Source organism: Oryctolagus cuniculus, chromosome 5 (genome assembly GCF_964237555.1).
Source record: "Oryctolagus cuniculus chromosome 5, mOryCun1.1, whole genome shotgun sequence".
Taxonomy (NCBI): domain Eukaryota; kingdom Metazoa; phylum Chordata; class Mammalia; order Lagomorpha; family Leporidae; genus Oryctolagus; species Oryctolagus cuniculus.
Window position 1 is genome coordinate 34,582,260 of NC_091436.1, and position 21,411 is coordinate 34,603,670.

Genomic DNA, 21,411 nt, shown 5'->3' on the forward strand with positions numbered 1-21,411 from the left:
GCGCGGCTCCCCCTCCCGCGCTTCCCTCCCTCAGGCTTCTGCTCCTTCGTACTCCTCTCCGCTGCCTAACTACAGCTCCCACTGGAACTTGCACAATCAAAAACAGCTCTGCTCTCCGGCACCTCCGGCAGCGCATCACCTGGAGGAGCGCGGCTCGCTCCCGCTCCCGCAGCCGCAGCCGCGCAGCCAGGTAGCCGGGGGCGGGCAGGTACCCTCGTCGGTTCGGTGCTGCCAGAGCATCTCCCGGGGTAGGTGGCCGATTCCCGCCGCCCGCCCCCCACCCCCGACGCGGGGTCCTGCAACGGGGATGCTGACCCTTCGGGGCAACGATGGAGAGAGAAAGATCACTGCCGGTGGCCACTGAACGTGGGGAGAGGCTGCGGCAGTCGCCGGCGCTGCAGAATGTGTGAGTGAAGGGAGCCCCGCCAGATTGCCCATCGCCCTCGGTCTTCACTCACTGTCCCCAGGAGGGGACCCCGGGAGACAGATGCACTAACCAGGCGGTGCCACCCTGGATCTATAACTGTGAATGCCCCACTGTGGAAGATGGTAAACAAAGACATGAATGGATTCCCAGTCAAGAAATGCTCAGCCTTCCAATTTTTTAAGAAGCGGGTAAGGACAGGTTGTGCTTCCTCTCTTTTGTTTTCTGTGCTCCTCTTGAACGCTTCTGAATGCTTGCCTGAGGTACCCCTAAGGTTTCCTGGCTGAGTCCTCAGTGACAGCCGGGCTCCTGCTAGCAGCGGTCAAGTCCCCAACTCTACCAGTGCCTTGATTCACGCGGGTTGGGGTGGGGTGGGGTGGGGGGCTGCCAGGAAGAGTTGCATTGGGAGGAGGGGGCTGGGCTGAGGTGCCCAAGAAAGGATTTGAGCTGACAAGGGAGATGTCTCCATCAAAGCCCCTAGGAAGATTACAGGGGCAGTTTAAACAGTCTTGGCTTGTGCACAGTTGTGGGTAGTAATTTAGGCAGGGGCTGGTGGAGTCCCTGGCTTTCTCTTGATCTTTGAAGGGTCCAACTTTCCCACACCCTTCACTCACCCCCTGCCGCATCATCACCTCTATCCCTCAAAAGCAGCAGCTTCCAGTGTCCCAAGTCCTTGCAGCTGGTAATTTGCTGGGTCTCTATCTGTGGGCATAAATAGCAAAGGACTAGAGTGACCTTTTGCAGATATGATGGAATCCGGCATTTCAAGTTGCTTCAGTTTTGCTTGGTGTGCTGCCTCATTTTCTTGTGTTTCTCTTTAAGAGAGAGTAAGGGGTGACCTGCATTTGAATGACAATTCAGGCTTATGCTGCTGTATGTGGTTATTGCTTACATTCCTTGTTTGTCTATTCATAGCAGGAGTATTAATAATGCTTCCTCAGTTGTAAATGAGCAGGAAACATTTTCTTGTCTTTTTTGTGTGCTTCACAATGAACTCAGTTCTTTGTAATGGCCACACTGGTGGTCTGTATAGATCTGCAGATTTTTACACCAGTGGGAGGGAAGAATTGAAGGATTGTTAAGGACTAGTGACTGACATCCTTAGGGAGAATATTTCTTCAACAACAGAAACATCCTGTGGTCCCTGGCTGCCCCGGACTATTTAATACCCAAGGGCACTTCCATTAATATGGTTCTCTCCATTCATTCTTCCTTGCCTTCATTCAGGTCCTTTCAGTGTCATGCCTGAAGCCCAGCCCTTCAGTTAACTCACCAGCAGAACATAATGAATTACAGGCTGGGCTGGACTACCTCCTGCACCAAGTGGGCAAGCTGGGAAGATAGGGCTGGATACGTGGACAGCCCAGCCTGTCAGGTCCCAACCAGAGGCTGAGCAGAGCCTCCCACACACCTTGAGGGAGCAAAGGCCTCCCCCTGAACTTCCTGGGCCAAAACACATGCACTGAAACCAAAACACAACCAGCTCCGGGAGCTGGGGTACCAGGTGAGGTCCTGCACTCGTGGAGTCTGCAGACTGAATGGCAGCAAGTCAGCACAACTTCTCAGAGCTCCACAGTGATGCTTAGCTTTTCCCATCAACTAAAATATTTTTCCAAGGGGAGGGACCTTTGTGAAGACCAATTTCCATCAACAAACAATTTTGCTAATAAAAATACCATAATCCATTATTCAGTAGTTAAACTCCCTACTTTATTTTAATGAATGATTTTGTCTGATAGTCTTGGAGGTATTGTAAAGCCCCTCCATCAAGTATCCATTAGTCACCAAGTAACTGTCACGTAGATTTTTTAAAAAATTGTCTCTTATGTTCTTTGGTATCGAAATATACCAACAGAAATATTAATTTAACATTTGATTTCCTGTTGCTTAAAAACGTAATTTACCGATGGAATTCAGTTGATGCTCCTGAAGATCTTGAATTTTGGGAAAGCTAAAGCAAGGTATCGATGTCCTACGTGATCTTATGAGTACATGCGAAGAGAACGTAGTTTGCACCAACATAACCTGGAGGCAGCGTCGTCTGCCTTCAAACCTGGCTCTAGCAGTTGCTGAAGGTAGGATCAGAGATGCCCCAGCTGCTCTGCTCCTTATCCTTCAGGACTCCCGGGGAGAAGGTGACTTTGTGTCAAGTCATCAACAGACCCGGGGTGAATCCCTTGATTCCTGTCTACTTTGGCTTCTTGTACAAACTCTATGTTCTAAATGTCCATTGAAGTTTGGACTGTGACTTTACTTTTGCTTTTTTCTTAGTTTTTGGTTTTTAATTATACAACTAAAATGTAAGTTAATGTGAAAAGCATAAAATAGTACCCAGGTCTATCTTGCCTCCTCCCCCATCTTCTTCCCTTTTCCAGAAGTGACTGTGGTCATGTTGGTGTTCATGTTTTCTCAGGCCTCTCCTACGCATTCACATCCACATCCCTGTACCATCACACCTTTGTTGGCTGCTAACAATAATCCGTTTGCCTATATTCTGTTGTTGAAGTTCTGTACATTTCTGCACTTTTTTTTTAACCTAGCTAGACAATCTCTTAGCATGAAACTTTGTCCAGTGTCCGCATAGAGCCTAGGTTAGAACACACTAAAAAGACTGAGTTTTGAACTCAAATCTGATTGCAAAAGGCTTACATAGTGCTTGCTCTGCCTCTAAGACATTCCAAAGAGAGTTAAAAAGCCACCAAGAGAGTAGAGATGATCTGCCATTGGAGCTGTCCACCAGTCCCCGTGTATTAGTGCTGACTGCGCTGCAGACGCTACAGCCAAGTGCTGTCTGTGGATTACCCCCACAGCAAGCTTACGAAGTAAGACAAATTATACCAGAGAGATTAGACAACTAGCCCAAGGTCACATAACTGAAAAGTGGCAAAGCTAAAATTTAAACCTTAACTGACCCCAAACTGGTATTTTTAATGCAGACTTCTCAATTCCAACCAGTCTACTTTATCCCTTTTTATTCCATAGCATGCTTTCTTTTTTCTAAATGAAATCTTCATGCCTCCATAACAGTTTATAAAGATTATAAAGGCGGCCGAGCTACAGCAGACAAACCTCTCGAAACTCTGTCCTTGCTCTCAGCATGACAATGATTTGAGGTAGCTTCGGAGATCCAGATTCCAGGAACGGAATCTAAAGAAAGGCAGGCTTGGTGCTAGCTCCACAAAACCCTTTGGATTTATGCTTTTCAAAGCTCAACTAAATCAGCTTAATTTCACTTAGCTGAGAATTGCTGCACTAAACTAGATAAGAGTCCCACTTTCCTTTTCTATGTGCTAATGATAAATTAGCATTAGATAGGTATGAATTATATTTTATCCTTAGAGTCTCCAACAATTCATTTGAGATGAATGAAAAATGCCCTTATCAGTTTTATTCCAACAATGGAGGAGCTTTAAAAGTTATCTGTCCTATTAAAAGTAATCCATTCCCAGGGATTTAAAGATTTGTTATGGCCCAAATTCTTACATAATGACTCAGAAAACACAAACAAATGACATTGTCTCCAACTTGATAATCCTTTTGGGAATACACTAGGTATGTGAAAAAAAAATTCTATAGCCACGATTACATTACCCTTTGTAAAATTTCAAAGGAGATCTAGCTGCCTAGAATTCTGGATTTGGAATGAACCACCAAAATCCCTTCATTGACTTCCCTGTTTCAAAGATGGGAAACTGAGTGTCTGGACCAGCAATCTACACCGATTAGAGTGGGTCAGCCTCGTGTTTCCAGTTCTCACTACCGGATCTTCATTATGCTATCAAATTAGTCTAGTGCTTACTGCCTCATTTAAGCATGTTTTTAAACAAATAGAGTAGGAACAAAATACACTGTTTTGTCCTCGTGGAGCTAATTGCCTAGTGACTGCTAAGTTTGACAAGACCCTTCTGTCTTGACTCAGTATTTCATGCTTATGTGCATTTGGGCAATTCCTTGTGTTGTCCCTTTATAATAGCATCTTTTATAACAACTCTCCCTTATATAGCACTAATCTTCCCGGGCACTGTTTTAACAGCTTTAAGTATATTGCACACTTAATCTGCACATACGGAAAACCTGTTACCTTATTTTCACCGATGAGGAGACAGGTGCACTGAGGTTGAGGAACCAACGCTCAGTCTACAGCGAGTGTGTGGCAGAATCAGGGTTTGGATCCAAGCCCCAAGTTCCAGAGTCCATGTACCTTAAACCACATGCACCCCCGCCCCCTGTGATGTGAAACAAACTAGAGTGCAGGTGAAAAAAATGAGAAGCTGTGACTGGCCTGGCTTCCTCCTTTTTCTGGCAATCATGGGGAACAAAGGAAAGGATTTCAACCTGCTGTTCACTCTAGCAGAGCTGAGAAATGAAACCAAGCTCCTCTCGAGGGGCTATTCTTCAGAAATGTTCTATAGACAGCGTCCTTTACCATTACAGTTCTATTAAAGAGCCTCTTCTTGCGGAAAACCCTGGATGTCCTCTCGGAAGCATGGCATTCATTGAGCATTTACAATGGGCCAAGCAGTCCTCAAAGCACTGCCCTTGTGAAACCCTCACAATCATCTCATTGTGCCCATTTTATAGCCAAGCAAACTGAGGGTCAGAGAGGTTAAGTAACCTATTGATGGTCATAGAGCTGGGAAGAGGTGTAGCCAGAATTTAAATTCTAGCAGTCAGTCTTTTTATCTGCATCACTGCTGAGATACTACAGTGATGGCTTTCCCATTGGATGTTACACGTGGGAAGACAAGCCAGAGAGGATTTCTGTTCTTTTGGTTAGGGTCAGGGCTATGGATGGAGGTATTTACCAGGTGACCTCTGAGGACATTAAGGGATGCTTTCCAGCAAATCAGAAACCTGCCTTGGATTTCTCCAGGATATATTGGATCATGCATCCTGGAACCATGGTGGGGACTTCAGTGCCTTCTGGTGTATTTTCTTCAGGAGTAGCTGAGGTCTGAGCTGTTGTAGTGCTTCCCATGCATGCTCCTACAGCACAGCACGTGGCCCCATTCCTCTGCACTGTAATGTTAGGACTGTTTGCTCATCTGAAGCTCCCACTGGGTGGAGAGGTTGTTAAGAGAACTGGTTACCTTGCTCCTCATATCTCTTACTCATCAAATCCTACTTGTTGAATGGAATAATGCATAAACGAGTGAAAGAATCCTCAAGTGACTTGTCACTGTCATTGTCTTCCTATCCTTCCTCCTTTTTGCTGGAAGCAGATCAATAATTTGGAGTCTCATCTATTTTAGTTCTCTGTATGTTTGGACGTGGGGTAGATATAAATTAAGACTTTGACAACTAACTTAAATCTGACCCAAAGATAGATTGTTACTACCCTTTCACAGCTGGCAAATGCTTAGTGAATCTTGACCTCAGCCTGTTTGCTGAACTAATGCCCGGACTACATTTTCTTTCTATGATGCTTTTCCTATCAGACCAAACAAGACAAATATGATAGTGATTCACTGACCTCTTTGTACTTTATATTAACAAAAAGAACTAACTTTATTACCACACTATATTTCAAATTATTATTCTTCCTCATTTTTCAATGTGGTCTTAGAACACAGATGTGAAGAAGAGTTTGAACTCAAGATGCGTTTTCCTCTTTGGCTCCTAAGTCTTAAAGAGTATTGGATTGGAGCAGAATGAGCTTGGCTGATAGGCTTTGTTTGTCCTGGGGAGTTAGTCCCCATTACCAGAGAATGCAGATGATGAGTGTCTTCACTAAATAGATGTATTATGACCCCAGCAGCTTGCAAGAAAGTCCCCATGGTGCCTACTTGCTCTGCTAAAGTACATGGGAAAGATTTTGGATGAAGAGTGTACCAGAGATCCTTGAAACTCTGTTCCATTTATTTTTCAATGTTTATTTATTTTCATCCTCTTGAAAGGCAGAGAGACAGAGACAGAGAGATCTTCCATCTGCTGGTTGTACTCCATAAATGCCCAGAACAGTCAGGGTCGGGCCAGGTCAAAGTCAGGAGCCAGGATTCCATCCAGATTTCCCATGTCAATGGCAGGGGCCCAAGCACTTGACCCATCTGCTGCCTCCCAGGCTGCAGCAGCAGGAAGATGGATTGGAAGCAGAGGAGCCAGGACTTGAACCCACACTCTTATATGGGATGCAGGTGTCCCAAGGGGCAGCTTAGCCCTCTGCACCATGCTAGCCATTCCTGCTCCATTTTTAAAAGAACTGATGTTTGTACCATATACATCAGTGGAATAAAGGTATTTGGAGCTTACCATACTTCATGATCTGTAAGTGCTCAACAAAGTAAAGCAAAGCTAAAACAGAGAGGAGGAAGTCATCCAAAAGTACGTTTGTCCCCAGTAGATTTCCGATTGTGAAAGCATGAAGGGAAGAACAGTAATGGAAACTGGATCAATAACAAAGTTAAATTAGTTATTTAGGTCAACTTAAAGATAGTTTACTAGAGTAAGCATTATGGGAGCATATTTTTAAAGTGTAGTTGTTGTTATAGATACAAGTTAATTTTTTTAAGATGTGAGTTCGAGAAGCTAAATGGTAGATATCAACATCACTAACACGGGCAAAGAGGCCCGCCTGCCATGCTGGCTGCTGTTTCCTTCCTGCTATGGAAAGCTGGGGCTCCTTGACTGGGTGTGGTGTCTCTACGCCCCGTCAGTGTGAGGGTGCAGACTTTTCCCCTCACTGTGGGCATGAAGAAGCTTCACAGGGCAGTTTCCCCCGAGGGTTTAGCTGAAGGCATAGGCGCTCCTGCTAGAGATCAATATCTTCCTCTTGAGAAACCGAACTCTGGAACTTAGCCTCAGAGTGTCTTTGTGACCAGAAGGATAGTTGTGGCCACCTGCCCTGGTCCTTGCTCTAAGAGCAGGTTTACCCAGCAAGCGGCCAGGTTTCTCTGGCAGAGTGCTCAGTGATGCTGGCAAATTTATAAAAGATTATATGAGGGAGGAGGAGGAAGAAGTGGAGGAGGAAAAGGAGAGAGGAGAAAAAAGGAGAGGAGGAGGAGGCAGGCTAGGTGCTGCCTTGGCTTGCTCCTGCAGCTGCTCCAGCATTTGGAAAAAGAGTTACAGTTATAGTTTGTTTACTCTCACATCTATTTCTTTGCAGCATTCTGAAACGATTTCGTGAGTATTTACGACAAAGGGAAATGAAAATCAAGGATGTAAGTAGAGCAAAGAGTGTAGGAGAATCTTCCATTCGGTACTGCAAGCTGACAAAATATTACTCTAATTGCTTTCCTGAGCCTGCTGTGGCATTTTTCTAAGCAGCAGCCAATTAGTGACTTTGACAGCATTGTAGCCACCTTGGCCCCTTTTCCTTCCTGGGTCAGGCATTCACCCAAAATGCCATTTGTTGGGGAGATGTCTGGTCCTGTGAGATGTGTGTGAGTCTGTGTGTGGCCCTTTCCCCGGCTCCTTCTCTATGTGTGGTGTGTTTGTGATCTGGGAAGGGTAAGCTCACAGAAAAACAAAAGAAACCCCCCTGAAATGCAGCACCCAGGGGCTGCAGGAGCACTGTGCTGTGTCCGGGTCCATTCCCGGGAGGTGAGCCAGCACACAAGACCTTGACAGCTGGAAGACTTCAGTGTCTAGAAATAGCAAGACGGGAAATATTCCCCAAATAGAAAAAACACATTTAGATTCGAGTCCCCATAAGATCAGAATTAAAATATGCCAAGGAGGGAGAGAAATGAAAGTTGGTAATTTGAGGATTAGAAATCAATCTGTATTTACAATGTTTATTATTCATAAATATAAACTTTGTGAAAACTGGCTGAATTTCCTTTGAAGTTTGTATCTTTCTGGACCAGTACTTATTAGGGTTATATTATAGGGGAAAAACCACAGGGAAGAAGGTTGTGAGGATTTAGCTTCCCAGGTGGATGAAAAGATCAGGATGGGAAAAAGCAGCAAAGCAGTGGACATAGTGTAAAAATAGAGACATTCAAAAAGGACTCTCTGTAGACAAGCAAATGACTTCTCTAAAACCCATCCTGAGGACAGGACTTTGTCGGTCTTGTTCATACTTCTGTCTCTGTGCCTGGTACACAGTAGACACAATAATATGGTTGACGAATCAAAAGGGATTTAACCAGGTCAGGCATGTCACACAGCAGTTGAGTAGCTGCTTGGGATGTTGGCATTCCACACTGGATGCCTGGTTCAAGTCCCAGCTCCTCCACTTCCGATTCATCTTCGAGTTTTTGTGCACCCTCAAGGCAGCAGATGATGGCTCAAGCATATGCATCCTATTACCCCTGTGGGAGATCTGTCTGGAGTTCCAGGCTTCTGACTTTGAGTTGATCCAGCCCTAGCTGTTGTAGGCATGTAGGGCATGATTCAAAAAATGGAAGATCTCTCCATGTGTTTTCCCATATCCCTCTCTCTCCCTTGAAAATAAAATGAAAATTTAAAAACAGAATTAACTGAGGGGTTTGGGGAAGAGACATCACATGTAACTATAACATTATTATTTGGTTAACTAGAGAATATTAATGAAGAGAAGAAGTAAAAATTTAAAGAAAAACTTGAAGTGATTTCCATTACTTCCAAGTAATGCTGTTTTGACTTTCTAATACATAAACATGAAGAAGAATAAAAAAAGAATGCTTAATAAATTAATATTCTCAAAAGTAGCTAACGAGGTGACATTTTTTGATTGGTTAGGCTTTGTGGAAAATACTGAGCCCTAAAGTGGGCTCTATTTTGATGATTAATTTGAAATTCATATATGAGGATAGATGTGAATAACTTTTTTAAAAAATATCCTCAAAATAATTTGGAAGGCTTATTTTGTGAATGCCTATATCTTTTGCATCAGTTTTACATGATTAACAAGAAAAGAGCAACAGAAATATTAATGATTTCTCAAAGAATATGTCTAAAGCAATTATGAAGCTTAAAAGGTTAAGAGATATTAAATATATCCAAAAAAAGAAGTTCATTACAGAACTCCTAATTCACTATTTCCAGAAACTGTCTTTGATTTTTATAGGGAAATGGAGGTTGTATTAGTTTGTTGGGGCTACTGCTGACAAAGGGCTATAAGCTGAGTGCTCCAATACCAGAAATCTGCTGACTCACAATGCCAGCAACAGCTGGAGGCCACAGGTCTGAGTTCAAGGTTGCCAGAAGGTTGGTCTCTTCTGAGGCTATGAGAGAAGTGTCTTTCTCTTTGGCTCATGGATAACCATTTTCTCCTGTGTCTTCTTCCCATCTTCTCTTTATGTCTGTCTGTCCAAATTTCCCTTCTCTGACACCAGTTATGCTGGAGTAGGGCTCACCTAACTAACTGCATTTGAACCTGATTACCTCTATGGCAGTCCTCTCTCCAAGTAAGGTCACATTCTTAGATACTGGGGTTAGGACTTCAATATACAAATTTGGGAGGGACACAAGTGATCCCATTACAGATTTTCCTCTCCCTAACCACAGAAGTCCCATTTATGGCTGAAAGGGAACATCTTCAATTGGATAGATTCTAAGGTAGCATCTTTCACTTTGTTAAAATTAGCAAGTTCTGTGAAATATCAAATATTACTAAAAACCCCTCTGTGTTGAGTCCCAGAGGGAACAGAGATGGGTTTCCTCTCACACAGAACATGTTCTTTCAAAAAAGAAAGAAATGTGATAGACAGATGTGAGTAGGGCTTGGAGGGGGGAGTGTTGTTGTTACATGTTATATAAGAGGTTAAGGGGGTAGATGTCTAATATTGCATTTAAGAGCTTACAGTTAAATAATAATCTATAAGCAGTTTTCTCCAAAGAACAGTAATATAATTGCCTTCTATTACAACCACTTGACCCCAAAGATTAAATGTTACGTATACAGGGCTTTAGTTATCAGCTTTGGCAAAGCAGTCAGATCTAATTTATTTGTCTATTAGTCAACTTTTACGTAAAAGGCGGGCACCTCCTCTGCATGGCCACTAGTAAGATAGTGTGGTCATGGCTAATGATCGATCTGGAACACAGAGAACGCATTGTGTCAGCCACTTGCGATTAACCCTTGGCAACCAACCTCAGTAAGGTGGGATTTCAGAATGTGTACATTATTTTTCCTCTTATAACTTGACAGTTATTGCTTGCATTGTACACTTCTTTCTTTTCCAAAACTCAGAGCAAAGGACATTTCTCATGTGTCTTCCTTCAGAATTCAGGTTTGAATGAAGGCTGAACTCCTCCCCAGCCCCTTTATTCTTTAGCATCATCCATAGCCAGTGATCTGAGCGCCTTTATGAGTCAGCATTATGGTGGTAAGAGGGTGTAAGAATCCTAAACTTGCTTGCCTCTCCCTAGCCCCTCCCCTTTCCTCAGAAACTTTGATTATCCCCCCCCATCGTATACTCTTTATAGCTCCCTTTACTTTTTATCAGTGACACCTGCCAGATTGTAATTAAATATTGCGATGACAATTTAATGACTGTTCTCAAAGCTAATCAATGTCCCCTTGGACTATGATCTCTAGGAGGGCAGGGCCCTTCCTTTTTTTTTTTTTTTTTTTTTTTTTTGACAGGCAGAGTGGACAGTGAGAGAGAGAGACAGAGAGAAAGGTCTTCCTTCTGCCATTGGTTCACCCTCCAATGGCCGCTGCGGCCAGCGCACCACGCTGATCCGAAGCCAGGAGCCAGGTGCTTCTCCTGGTCTCCCATGGGGTGCAGGGCCCAAGCACTTGGGCCATCCTCCACTGCACTCCTGGGCTATAGCAGAGAGCTGGCCTGGAAGAGGGGCAACCCGGACAGAATCCGGCGCCCCAACTGGGACTAGAACCCGGTGTGCCGGTGCCGCTAGGCGGAGGATTAGCCTATTGAGCCGCGGCGCCGGCCTCTTCTTTGTTTTTTACATACAATTCTACTCTCCAGGCCTGGCTCCTTGAGGGTTACCAATAAGTACTAACTGGAACCAAAAGACAAAAGATGGTGACATGCTGAGGCTGGTGTTGTGTTGTAGCAGGTCGAACTGCCACTTGCAATGCCAGCATCCCATAAAAGAGCACCCCCTTGGAGTACTCACTGTTCTGCTGCCAATCCAGCTTCCTGCTAATAAACTTGGGAAGGCAGTGGGAGATAACCCAAGTACTTGGACATTGCCACTCATGTTGGACACCCTGATGAAGTTCTTGGTTTGGGCCTGGTCCAACCCCCACCCCCACGCCAGCTGTTGCAGGTATTTGAGGAATGAAGCAGGAGATGGAAAATTCTCTTTCTCTTCTCTCTCCCTCCCCTTTCTCCTCCCCCTTGCCATTTCTCTGCTTTTCAAATAAATAAATGATGACATTCTGATTTGTGAGGTGGGGAGTAGAAGTTAATTAATTAATTTATTTATTTTTAATTTTTTGCCAGGCAGAGTTAGACAGAGAGAGAGAGAGAGAGAGTGAGTTATAGACAGTGAGAGAGAGACAGAGAGAAAGGTCTTCCTTCCGTTGGTTCACTCCCCTAATGGCCGCCACAGCCTGAGTTGCACTGATCTGAAGCCAGAAACCGGGTGCTTCCTCCGGGTCTCCCATGCGGGTGCAGGGCCCAAGCACTTGGGCCATCCACCACTGCCTTCCCGGGCCACAGCAGAGAGCTGGACTGAAAGAGGAGCAACCGGGACTAGTACCCGGCGCCCCAACTGGGACTAGAACCGGGGCTGATGGCACTGCAGGCAGAGGAGTAGCCAAGTGAGCCACGGCGCCACCGGCCTGAGGCGAAGTTAATTTTAACACCTACCTAGAAACTGAAAGTCCTTTTGTCTTATTCTGCTTGGCTAGTGGTTAAATTCCATTCCCTGAGACACATTTGTATTTTAAAGAATATCTCTTTTGAAATCATTGTCTCTTCCATCATTTACGGCCCCCTGTGAAGAGATCTGTGCAATAAACTGCTCTAATAATTTAGCGGTAGGTTTAAGATTTTTCTTTTCTGAAGGAAGTCACATTAGTATGATATAATCTCCTAGTGCATAATCCTCAGAACCTCAGTTGCCAAGAAACTCAAAACTAAATTTAAAGGTAAAATTCAGGAAGCAACTCAGACAAATCTTTAGAAATAACTTCTGATGGTGAATTTAGCTTTAATCTTGTATTTCTGTTTTAACTTTCCTGTCATGTGTATTACACTGTAAACTGCTTCAGTTAGCTGTCTCAGGGGCCCGGTCCTGTGGCTTAGTGGATAAAGCCACTGCCTGCAGTGCTGGCATCCTATGTGGGTGCCGGTTCCAGTCCTGGATGCTCCACTTCTGATCCAGCTCTCTGCTATGGCCTGGGAATGCAGTAGAAGATGGACCAAGTTCTTGGGCCCCTGCACTCATGTAGGAGACATGTAAGAAGCTCTTGGCTTTGGAGCTCCTGACCCAGCTCAGGCCGTTAGGCCATTTGGGGAGTGAACCTGCAGATGGAAGACCTCTCTCTCTCTCTCTCTCTCTCTGTCTCTCTCTCTGTGTGTGTGTGTGTGTCTGCCTCTGTTTCTCTGTAACTCTGCTTTTCAAATATATAAATAAATAAACTTAAACAATCTATAAAAGAAAGCATAAAGCAACTATCAAAGATAGTTCTAAATGTTAAAAGATCATCATTATGCCGATGCATTACTATGGTGATACAACAGACACAAAAGGAATGTAGTTCTGAACTATCTGAGGGCATTTCAAAATGTATGACAAGATGGAGCGAAATGCTAAGATTATTTTGGTGCAAATAACAATTTAAATACAGGCAGGGCTTTATTTCATAGTGCACATTTTCTATGAACTTTTTGAAGACCCCTGGTAATTCTTTACTAGATTTCCATTTTGAAAATGCTTGCTGCATAGCAGATGACATTAACCACAGAACCAGAGCTAATTTTTAAGCCATAGGTTTATTACCTCAGATGGACAACATAAGCCATCTAGACACAGAATATAACTATAGGAATGTTTTCTGCTTGTGTCACCAAAAGAAGAGTAATGTACTAAATTCCCATTACCTATTGTTGCGTAACAAGCTACCCAAAATTTGGAGATCCGAACCAACTACAATTATTTGCTGGATTAAGAATGGTTCATTTGGATGGTTCTGCACCCACTGATGCTGCCTTGGTCTTGGCCATGTTCGCCTGAGAGAACTTTACTCCTGTGTGTCTCAGTGGCCTCTTTCTCCGGGTGGTGTGGTTTCCTTATAACATTGTCACCTTGAATACTCAGATATCTTAGATGGCTGCTGGCTTCAAGCGAAAAGGCAAAAGATACAGTTCGTATAAGGCCAAGTCTTGGAAATTATACAAAGTCATTTCCTCCACATTTTATTCATCGAAAGAAGCCGCAGGCCCAGCCCACATTCAAGGGGAGGGGGAATAAACTCCACCTCTCTGTTGGAAGAGTGGCAAGGGGAAAATATGTGGAAGCTTCTATTTGTTCCACTAAAACAAAGCATAATTTTCCAAATTGTATCCAGCTGTACTGAATTTATCTAAGCTGTTTTCAAAATGAAAATATCTGATGGAATGGATAAGTCACTACGTGGGGTGACTGCAGCCCATCTCTGAGGACACGGTTAAAGTCCCAGTTGCTCTGCTTCCCACCCGACTTCCTGCTAATGCACACCCTGTGATGAAACACAGCCCTTGGGTCCCTGGCACCCCCCTGGGAGACTTGGATGGAGTTTTGTGCTCCTGGTTTTGGCTTGGCTGTTGTGAGCATGTGGGGAAGGAACTAATCGATATATGATCTCTGTTTCTCTCATTTCCTTTCTCTCTCTCTCTCTCTCTCTCTGTGTGTGTGTGTGTGTGTGTGTATGTGAAAACAGATAAATAAAAAAATTTAAAATAAACAAATATAGTGGTCGGCATTGTGGAGCAGTGTGTTAAGCCACTGCTTGCAACACCAGCGTCCCATGTCAGAGCACCAATTTGAGTTCCGTCTGCTCCACTTCTCACCCAGCTCCCTGCTAATGCACCTGGGAAGGCAGTGTATAATGGCCCAAGAACTTTGACCCCTGCAACCCATGTGGAAGACCTGGATTGAGTTCCAGGCTCTAGGATTCTCACTGGGCCAGCCCCAGCAGTTGTAGCTGTTTGTGGAGTGAATCAATGGATGGAAGATCCCTCTCTCTCTCTCTCCCTGTTGTTCTGCCTTCAGATATTAAATAAATAAACATTAAATATATAAATATTTAAGATAAATAAATAGTAAATAAGATAAAAATATTTTAATGACCCTAAAGAAGCAGAAGCACCCAGACTCTCCCAGGAGAGAGATGTTAAGGCCTGCTAACTAACATGAGATCAGAAAAACCTGATTGGATTCTTAACTACATTGCTTTCTAATTTGACAATATTGAGCAAGGTATTTGATATCCCTAAGCCTTTTGGCTTATTAAAAATGGGTCTAATGATAACACAAGGCTTGCAGAACTGTCTGGAGGGTTAAATAACATAATTCACATAATAATAAATAATGTGTGTACCAGTGTCTGGTGCATACTTAGCACTCAAAACATGTGAAATATTATCAGGACAGACCTCAGAACTCTAACCTACATTTACAGCTTACCTTTCCAAATTTTCCTTTTCTTTTTTTTTAATATTAAAGAAGAGGAAATGGTTTATTACCCTGCTCTAATCAGTACACATTTTAGACATATCATGAAATGTCACTCTATAACCTGTAAATATGTACAATTATAGCGAATGAAAATTTTTAAACGATAACATGGATTTTTCACAAACTTTTCTGAGTTGCCCTCAAATAGACAACTTTTCACATATTACTGCTGTGAACAGACAAAAAAAAGATATGCAATGTAAACTCTTTAAAGTATTTCTAAAATTTCTTCACAAACAGAACCTGCTGGAATCGTCTGCCTTTTCCCACTCAGCATCGTCCTCTGTGCCATCAAGGTGGTTGATGATGCAGCATTTCCTCAAAGAGTGACTCACTGTAGTCTGTAGGAGTTTCTTCCAAATTGCTTCCAAGCTGCAAGTTTGGATCTGAGGATTTCTCGCTTGGCCTTATCTTGGCAAGACTGCCTTTCCCAGGTGGGAGCTGATGGCTTAGAGGCAGAGGGAGCCGGCAGCATGGCCGGGGGCAGTGGCATATCTGTCCTCTGTCCTTGCTGCCCCAGGGAGTCTCTGTTCTGTTCTGTCACTTTTCGTTGAAAATTTCTCTTTTTTTTAATTTTATTTTTTTATTTTTTGATAGGCAGAGTGGACAGTGAGAGAGAGAGACAGAGAGAAAGGTCTTCCTTTGCTGTTGGTTCACCCTCCAATGGCTGCCACGGCTGGCCAGTGCACCGCGCTGATCCGATGGCAGGAGCCAGGTACTTATCCTGGTCTCCCATGGGGTGCAGGGCCCAAGCACCTGGGCCATCCTCCACTGCACTCCTGGGCCACAGCAGAGAGCTGGCCTGGAAGAGGGGCAACCGGGACAGAATCCGGCGCCCTGATTGGGACTAGAACCCGGTGTGCTGACGCCGCAAGGCGGAGGATTAGCCTAGTGAGCTGCGGTGCCGGTCGAAAATTTCTCTTAATCAGTCTCCTGGGAGTGTGGTCCTTCCTTTGTTTTCCCAGTATCTTTCTGTGGCTGAGGTCAGTGTGGCTCCTCACTATTCAGCCATCTTGGATTCCTTCTCTAAACTTTTTCTTATGGCATAAATTGTGATTTTATTTATGAGTCTACTTATAAACATGCTTTTAGAAAATCTCCTTGCTTTGGGAATATATAACTAAAGGTTATTTCTCAAAAGACCTGTCAGTCATCAAACGGGTTAATACTTTTATTATTTAATAGTTTCCATAGGCTCAGGAACTAGCGGACATAATTTATATTCTACAGATACTTGTCCCAAGAGCAATTTCAATGATCTGGCTTTAGTGCTGAACTAGTAACTCATTTGTACTGGATCTCATTAAATCAAATAACACCAAATTACACTGCTGTTTTAGTTACATGTGTACCAGACGCTGAGGGAGAAAGAGATACTCAAGGACATATGTCTAACATATATAATCAGTTATCGACAAGATTCTACCTAATTTTTTTTTTTTAACAGGCAGAGTGGATAGTGAGAGAGAGAGACAGAAAGGTCTTCCTTTGCCATTGGTTCACCCTCCAATGGCTGCCGCGGCCAGCGCGCTGCGGCCGGCGTACCGCACTGATCCTAAGCCAGGAGCTTCTCCTGGTCTCCCATGGGGTGCAGGGCCCAAGGACTTGGGCCATCCACCACTGCACTCCCTGGCCACAGCAGAGAGCTGGCCTGGAAGAGGGGCAACCGGGACAGAATCCGGCGCCCCGACCGGGACTAGAACCCGGTGTGCTGGCGCCGCAAGGCAGAGGATTAGCCTGTTGAGCCACGGCGCCGACTGATTCTACCTAATTTAATGAGTTGAATACAAACATGTGTCTTCTTATCTGCCTTGTGCCGTCCAGCCAAGACTTGAAATCTATTTAAAATTCAAGATCATCATCCATGGAATGTTCTTTAAAACCCCTTTCTTGTTCCTTGTTCTCTAAAATATTTCTCTTTAAAGGCCCCGGATGTCTATTGGAAGGCACTCCTTCCTTGTCTTGTCTCCAACGCTAAGACCACACTTTCATTCTGTGCTTGCTCTGTCCTACGGGCACTTCTCCATCCTTACCTTAACGTGCCCTGGTTCGGCTTGCCTTCCTGTAGCCCCTCAGCTGTAGCCTCTGTGACATACCTCTATTCAAGTTCACCTCCTGTTTTTGGGTAGTTTCTCAGTTTCCTTTCAGGCTCTTCCTAATCTTTCTTTCCCTAAAATGCATGTGGCTGCAGCCCAATGCTTGGCCAACCAGCTTTTTACCATCTCTTCCTGTCCTTTCCCTCCAACCTTGGTTCTTCAACAGTCTTCACTTTCCTATCTACTCTGCTTCTTCGCTTGCCTGTCCGCAACACGTATTTCATTTGTCTCCAGGCTTTGCATGTAATATATGTACCTTCTATAAATGTATCAGTTCCTGAATGCCAGACCCCTAATCTCAGTGAATATTTAATATTCCCACCAAAATGTGCCAGACACCTTGATCGAATCACATCCAAAAACTGAACTCTTGGTGCAAACATTTGGTACAACAGTAAATGTTGCTTGGTAGGCCTGCATTCTATACCAGAGTGCCTGAGATGGAGTCCTTCTGATACAGCTTGTTGCAATGTTTATCCTGGGAGGCAGCAGATGATGGCTCAAGGACTTGGTTTCTTACCACCTAGGTGTCCTCACACCTAATTCTCTCTCTGAAATTAGGTGGGAGTCCCTGACTGAGCCCTGGGCTCCAGGTTTTGGCCTGATCCAACACTGACTGTTATGGGCATTTGGGGAGTGAACCAGCAGATGGAAAATCTTTCTCTGTCTGCCCATCTCTGTCTGTCTCCCTATCTTTCAAATAACAAGAGGATAGCTCATGTACCCATTTAGGAGACCAGAATGGAGTTCTGGGGTCCTGGCATTAGCCTGGCCCAACTGTCGCTATTGCAGCCATTTGGGGAAATAAATCAGTGGATGAAGATCTCTCTCTAGTTTTGTTACTTCCTCTTTCTGCAGCTCTGCTTTTCAAATAAATAACTGTGTTTAAAAAACAAACAAACAAAAAACAAGCTCTTGCTTTTCCTTTCTATCTAATTTTGTTCTTTCTTAATTCACCCCATTTCTGTAACTGAGTCTGCCATCTGCTCATTTGTTAGAGACAGAAATCTAGAAATTATTCCTCCTTCGTTTTCTTACAATATCAAAGGAATCCATCAGCATTTCCTATTGTGTTTACCTCCAAAACATGTGCTTTTTTTTCTCTCTAGGGCTTATACCTTGGTGCAGGCCTCCACTATCTTTTGCTTGCCATGCTGGCACTGCAGGTGGCAGCTTTACCCACTACAACACAGTGCTGGCTCCTGCTGGATTTATTATTAGGTGTATGTGGTGGTACTTGTTGTTGTTGTTGTTTTTCCCTTTTTTTTTTTTAAATCAGAAGGGAGGTTTGTTCAGCTCTGTTGGCATAGTCTCATGCCCACCCCTCTCCTCAAAGGAGAACAATGCCTGGGCACTAGTCCCAGTGGGTGCAATTTTCATCCGCAGTGCCACAAGAACCACACAAAGGATCCATGCAGTCCTCATTGTGAGTACAAATCCACCCCACAGCAATGACTCTCACCATGGATCAGCAAGCCCTGAGCATGTGGAGCCACTCAGAGTGACTGCCCAAAGCCTCAGCCACACCTTGCACCCTCCCACACAGCTACAGTGTTTTTGCATTCCAGGCATGCAAGGCTCACACAGTCACAAGCTCCCAGCCCCCTGTCAATTTTCCTAGCCAGACTCAGATGTCTCCTCTCAGCTGGTTGCTGGGCACATGGACATGAGCTAGTGTAGCTATTGCGTAGGTTCAAAATGGCACCTGCCCTCTCTCTGCTAGTTACAGGACACCAGTCCCAGTGGTTGGGGAGAGACAAATGTGCTCCCTTTAATTTCCCTCTAGGTTGGCAGATACACCATACCCGACAGGGCTCTAAGCTGAACTTCCACCAGGCTCTTCTTGGAGCTTTGTCGTCAGCGGCTTGGGCTGCTGCAATATGGTATCACCTCACAGCAAAGCTGGTGCTGAGGCTCTTGGCTTATGGGGTCCTGAGTTGTATGCATCCACACCCTCCATGTAGGTCCACAGTGTCTCTCTAATTTGCGTGGAGTTTACTCTGTAGTTTTTTCCCTAACTCAATTGCACTCTCCATTTTTTTTTAACCGTCTTCCCCTAGACCAGAGCAGTGAGCTCCCTCCCTATTCTGCCATCTTGACTCTCTCACAAAAAACTTTTCATAGTTATTTATTTCCACTTCAAATGCATGTAGGATCCTTTTCATCTTTTTCTCCTACTTAATTTAATGCTCATAAAATGATTTCTTTTCCTGTTACATGCAGTCTCTTCCTGGGCCTTATTTTCCCAATGAAATCTATTTGGGTAGAGTAATGAACTCAGCGCTTCCATTAAAGAACTTCCCTGGGATTCACTTTCTTCATCTGTAAGATGGGTTTCACTTCCCCTGTCTACCAGATGGCAGAAGAAGTTCTTTTCACCTCTAAGAGTGTGCATTTCCTGTGAAATAATTTGCTCTTATAATGTATATACTACTGCTCTCCTACAGCACAGGATCTGATTCATTCTCCTCTGGACTCATTCAAAAGACTCCTAACAGAACTTTCCACCACCAGCCTCCTCTCACTCCAAATCCATCCCACATGTGGATGAACTGCAGGTCAACATTCCCTAGGCAAGTCATAGTTGTGCAGCTGGTTTGCTCGGAGAATTCATTACAAACCTCTATGTGGCACTGAGATCCTCAGCAACAGATCCCCAATCTACCTTCCCTACCATTTCGTCTGCATGCCCCTGCACTCATTCAATAGTTAACTCATTCAAATATATTCATTGAGGAGTGACTAGGTGCTTGAAGCAATGATAAACCAAACCAGATGGGAACTAAGAAGGGCACTGCATGTGTTAGCCTTGGATGGGAAGTCATGAGTAATTTATGAGAGGTGACACACAGTCCTGTGTGGCTCAAGTACTGAGCCCCAAAATAAGGACTGAGTTTGGGAAACAAATTAGAAAATAGAGAAGAACTTGTTGACCTCCTTAAAAAGTTCCAGAATTATTTGAAACCCAAAGAAAGGTTCTGCTTATTTTTGCTGTTGTTGTTTTAAGATTTATTTGTTCAAAAAAAAAAAAAAAAAAAAACAAAACAGAGTGACATATTGAGAGAGAGGGAGACAGATCTTCTACCTACTGGTTCATTGGCCAAATGGCCACAACAGCCAGGCCTGGGCCAGGTAGAAGCCAGAAGCTAGGAACTCCATCCAGGTCTCCCACATGAATGGCAGGGGACTGTGTATTTGGGTGCCCATATGGGAGGCCAGCAACACATCTGATGGCTTAACCCACTGAATTACAACACCAGCCCTAGGAGTCCCGTTTATTGAACAGAGCTGCTGTGTCCCGCCATGTTTCTATCCAAAGTTGTTTCTATAGGTCCTTCAGCCTCAGCTATACTCTAATTCTTCATTGATGCTTGCTGAATTCATAACCACTATTTGGAAGACCAATTTCAAATGCCATCTCTACCGTGGGCAGTGTCCTCCTAAACCAAATGGAGCTGGTATCACTGTCATTTATGTCCTGTCCTTTTCTCTTCTATGGACTAGACCTTTAAGGCTCAATCTTGTAGCTGCTAGCTACACATGACTATTGAGCTCCTGAAATGTTGGTGGCCTGGATTGAGATGAGCTTTAAGTGTAAGATAAATAGCAGTGTTTAAAGATTCAGTATGAAAGAAATATAAAATATCCCATTAATAGTTTTGTACAGGGTATATTTTTGAATGATAATTTTTTACTGTATTAGATTAGATAAATTGTACTACTGAAATTAATTCATCATTTTACTTTATTTAATGTGGCCCCCTAGTCCATTTAAAATTAAATTACTCGAGCCGGCGCCGTGGCTCAATAGGCTAATCCTCCACCTTGCGGCGCCGGCACACCGGGTTCTAGTCCCGGTCGGGGCGCCGGATTCTGTCCCGGTTGCCCCTCTTCCAGGCCAGCTCTCTGCTATGGCCAGGGAATGCAGTGGAGGATGGCCCAGGTGCTTGGGCCCTGCACCCCATGGGAGACCAGGAAAAAGCACCTGGATCCTGGCTCCTGCCATCGGATCAGCGCGGTGCGCCGGCTGCAGCGGCGGCCATTGGAGGGTGAACCAACGGCAAAGGAAGACCTTTCTCTCTCTGTCTCTCTCTCTCACTGTCCACTCTGCCTATCAAAAAAAAAAAAAAAAAAAAAAAAAAAAAAAAAAAACAACAAACAAACAAACAAACAAAATTAAATTACTCCACTTTATATACTTCCTGAGTGGTGAAGATTTATTCAATCATTCACCTGTTTATCCCCCCAAGAACACTAGCTTGCCTATAGTAAAGACTCAGTAAATACTGTTTATATGCATTGCCATTTTCTGAAGATTTAAAAAAAGTACTTTGC

General features: G+C 44.1%; 1 protein-coding gene across 1 annotated transcript in view; it reads left to right on the forward strand.

The window, feature by feature from the left end:
* The first annotated feature begins 290 nt into the window (after positions 1 to 290).
* SGK1 (serum/glucocorticoid regulated kinase 1) overlaps positions 291 to 21,411 on the forward strand; it is a 116,642-nt gene continuing 95,521 nt past the window's right edge. Inside the window, exon 1 of the mRNA XM_051854146.2 lies at positions 291 to 615. Coding sequence (XP_051710106.1) covers positions 547 to 615 — 69 coding nt within the window. The 5' untranslated portion in view covers positions 291 to 546. The remainder of the gene's footprint in view (positions 616 to 21,411) is intronic.